Raw genomic sequence first — 2,130 nt, forward strand, 5'->3', positions numbered from 1 at the left:
GCAGGGCCAGGAGTTGGACTCGATGACCCTTGTGGGTCCCTTCCAACTCAGGATATTCCATGATTCTAAGCATTCCTTCACCAAACAGAAGCACCACACAGTAAATAACAGAGCAAGGGTTCTGCACCCACTGAACCACACTGCCTGCTCACGCTCTCCCCGTCAATTTGGAGTCCTCCCTCCCCCTCAGGGCAGCACTGCCCCAAAGGGAGGCCAGGCAAGGCCCCTCAGGCTGTGGCAGGATACTGTCAGGTCGTAGCGCAGGGACAGCAGCTCCCCTCCTTGGTCCTTCAGATCATAGATGAGCTTCGAGTCTTCCCCATATTTCCCCGTCAGCGTCTCCTACAACACAACAACAAACAAACAGCACCTTCAGTGCCAGGGGAACAGCTCCAGAGCAGGAGAGAAAGTGAGGGTACCTAGGAGCTGGAAGAAGGAAACTCAACCCTCAACACTTCCAGCTGGAGGATCCTCACCAGCTCAGCCAACCTGCTGTGCCTTCACTCACCTTCAGCTCGAACACGGGTGTGTCGATGACTTCTGCCCCGTGGCGCTTGAAGCAGGAGATGATGGCACTGAAGACCCTCTCCCGGATGGCCATTTGCTTGGGGCCATAGTCCCGTGTGCCCTGGGGTGAGGGAAGGAAAGAGGGAGCAAAGGACACTGTGGGTGAGAGGCATGGAGTGAGAGAGATGCCAGAAACAACAGGAAGAAGCTGCTAACGGAGACAGAGAGACCAGGTCCAGATGCCAGGTACTGGTAAAAGGTAGCACCAAAAAACATTGGAAAACATCAGGACAGAGCTCAGAGTCTGCCATGACCTGCAGAGGGAAATCTAAGTCAGGAGTTTCACAATACAGGAAACAAAGGAGCTAAAACAGATCCAACAATCAGAGTTCAGAGCTTCTGAGCCTGACAGCGCAGCCAGGACCTGCCCCCAGCTCTGACTCACACCTATAAGCCAGACCCCTGCCCAACGAGCCACCCCAAGATGTACAATCAGAGGACAGGCATGCTCTGAGGGTGTGGAACAATCAGCAGCTCTAAAATTTCCAAACACAGAGAAAAATCATCTTTTAAAATGCAACACCTGTGAAATGCTTGTATATGGTTCACCACAATGTGCTCACTTCCCATTTCTTTGCTTTTAAGGGTCACTGAATTGTTTCAGTGACCACCTTTAGGCTCTCAACAACAAATAAATCATTGTTAACTAACTAGACCTTCCACTTTCACTCTCTAGGACCTCCAGGCAGGAGGAAGCAGAGACCAGGCACTTCTAACCCCCCACTCACAGGTTGCTCAGTGATGGGCAGCTTTCAGCTGCCACTGATGGGGCTGAGACAGGCTGGAAACTCAACTGTGTTTCCCTGGCACTCACAGAGCTGCAAAATCCCCTTCTCCACAACTTTAAACAGTGAAATACCCTTCAAATTTTCAGGGCTCACACCACAAATACATTTACCAAAGAACACAATAAAGGAAATGGAAAAGGGAGACAGTTTTGAGACATTGAGGTACCAGGAAGAAATGCTCTCCTGTGAGGGTGGTGAGGCCCTGGCACAGGTTGCCCAGAGAAGCTGTGGCTGCCCCATCCCTGGAAGTGTCCAAGGCCAGGCTGGACTGGGCTTGGAGCAACCTGGTCTGGTGGAAGGTGCCCCTGCCCATGGTAGGGGATTGGAACTAGATGAGTTTTAAGGCCCCTTCCAACCCAAACCATTCCATATTTCTATGATCTCCTATGTCAGTGGCATCACCATAACCTGAGTGATGGTGTTGTTTGTGAGCAGCATTCATAACTTGTCATATAAGCACCAGAAAGTCTCTAAGCCAGTGGGTATCTGGGCTGGGTGCTGTCAAAGATGTTTCCACCCCTCTCCCCTCTGCTGCTAAAAGCAAAAAGGAAACAGAAATGAGAACAAAGGCAGGTGTGTCTGTGCTGGGGTTTTGCCCAAAGGTGTGGGGGGGGTTCTGAGGAAGGATGTGCACACAGAGAGGCACAGGAGTGTGCTGGGAACAGTTACCTTCGGGGTCTTGAGCACAAACTTGGGTTTCCCCTCATCTCCCCCCAGCTGGGCCTTCATCTCCAGCAGCTTTGCCACCTCCTTTGCAATCTGGGGAGGGAACAAG

General features: G+C 51.7%; 1 protein-coding gene across 1 annotated transcript in view; it reads right to left on the minus strand.

The window, feature by feature from the left end:
- Positions 1–2,112, minus strand: part of HARS1 (histidyl-tRNA synthetase 1) — a 12,372-nt gene extending 10,260 nt beyond the window's left edge. Inside the window, exons 1-3 of the mRNA XM_029960270.1 lie at positions 2,025–2,112; positions 509–628; positions 228–342 (exon numbers count right to left, since the gene is read on the minus strand). Coding sequence (XP_029816130.1) covers positions 228–342; positions 509–628; positions 2,025–2,084 — 295 coding nt within the window. The 5' untranslated portion in view covers positions 2,085–2,112. The remainder of the gene's footprint in view (positions 1–227; positions 343–508; positions 629–2,024) is intronic.
- Positions 2,113–2,130: the final 18 nt, after the last annotated feature.

Source organism: Manacus vitellinus, unplaced genomic scaffold (assembly GCF_001715985.3).
Source record: "Manacus vitellinus isolate BGI_N305 unplaced genomic scaffold, ASM171598v3 scaffold_25_pilon, whole genome shotgun sequence".
Lineage (NCBI taxonomy): Eukaryota > Metazoa > Chordata > Aves > Passeriformes > Pipridae > Manacus > Manacus vitellinus.